The 208-nt window shown below is 59.1% G+C and overlaps 1 protein-coding gene across 1 annotated transcript in view; it reads left to right on the top strand.

The window, feature by feature from the left end:
- Positions 1 to 208, top strand: part of SMYD5 (SMYD family member 5) — a gene marked incomplete at its 5' end in the record, with an annotated part of 6,309 nt that overhangs the window by 6,011 nt on the left and 90 nt on the right. Inside the window, 2 exon segments of the mRNA XM_010072730.1 lie at positions 171 to 206; position 208. The exon segment at position 208 is cut by the window's right edge and continues 90 nt beyond it. Of these exon segments, the coding sequence (XP_010071032.1) occupies positions 171 to 206; position 208 (37 nt within the window).

Consider the following 208-nt stretch of genomic DNA (forward strand, 5'->3'; position numbering starts at 1 on the left):
AAGTCCCCCTCTCCACTGGCCCTGAGCCCAGCATGATCAACCCCCCCCAGTCCTCCAGGTTTAACCCCTTCCAGGCTGCTCTGTCCCCTACCCACTGCCCAGCAGCAGTGTTGGGGTTGTACCTGTCTCACCGCCATCACTCTGCCACCTCTTTCCTTCCCTTCTTCCAGGGAGAACTACTTGTTTACCTGCTCGTGTCCCAAGTGCC

The sequence above is a fragment of the Pterocles gutturalis genome, unplaced genomic scaffold (genome assembly GCF_000699245.1).
Source record: "Pterocles gutturalis isolate BGI_N339 unplaced genomic scaffold, ASM69924v1 scaffold1116, whole genome shotgun sequence".
NCBI lineage: Eukaryota > Metazoa > Chordata > Aves > Pterocliformes > Pteroclidae > Pterocles > Pterocles gutturalis.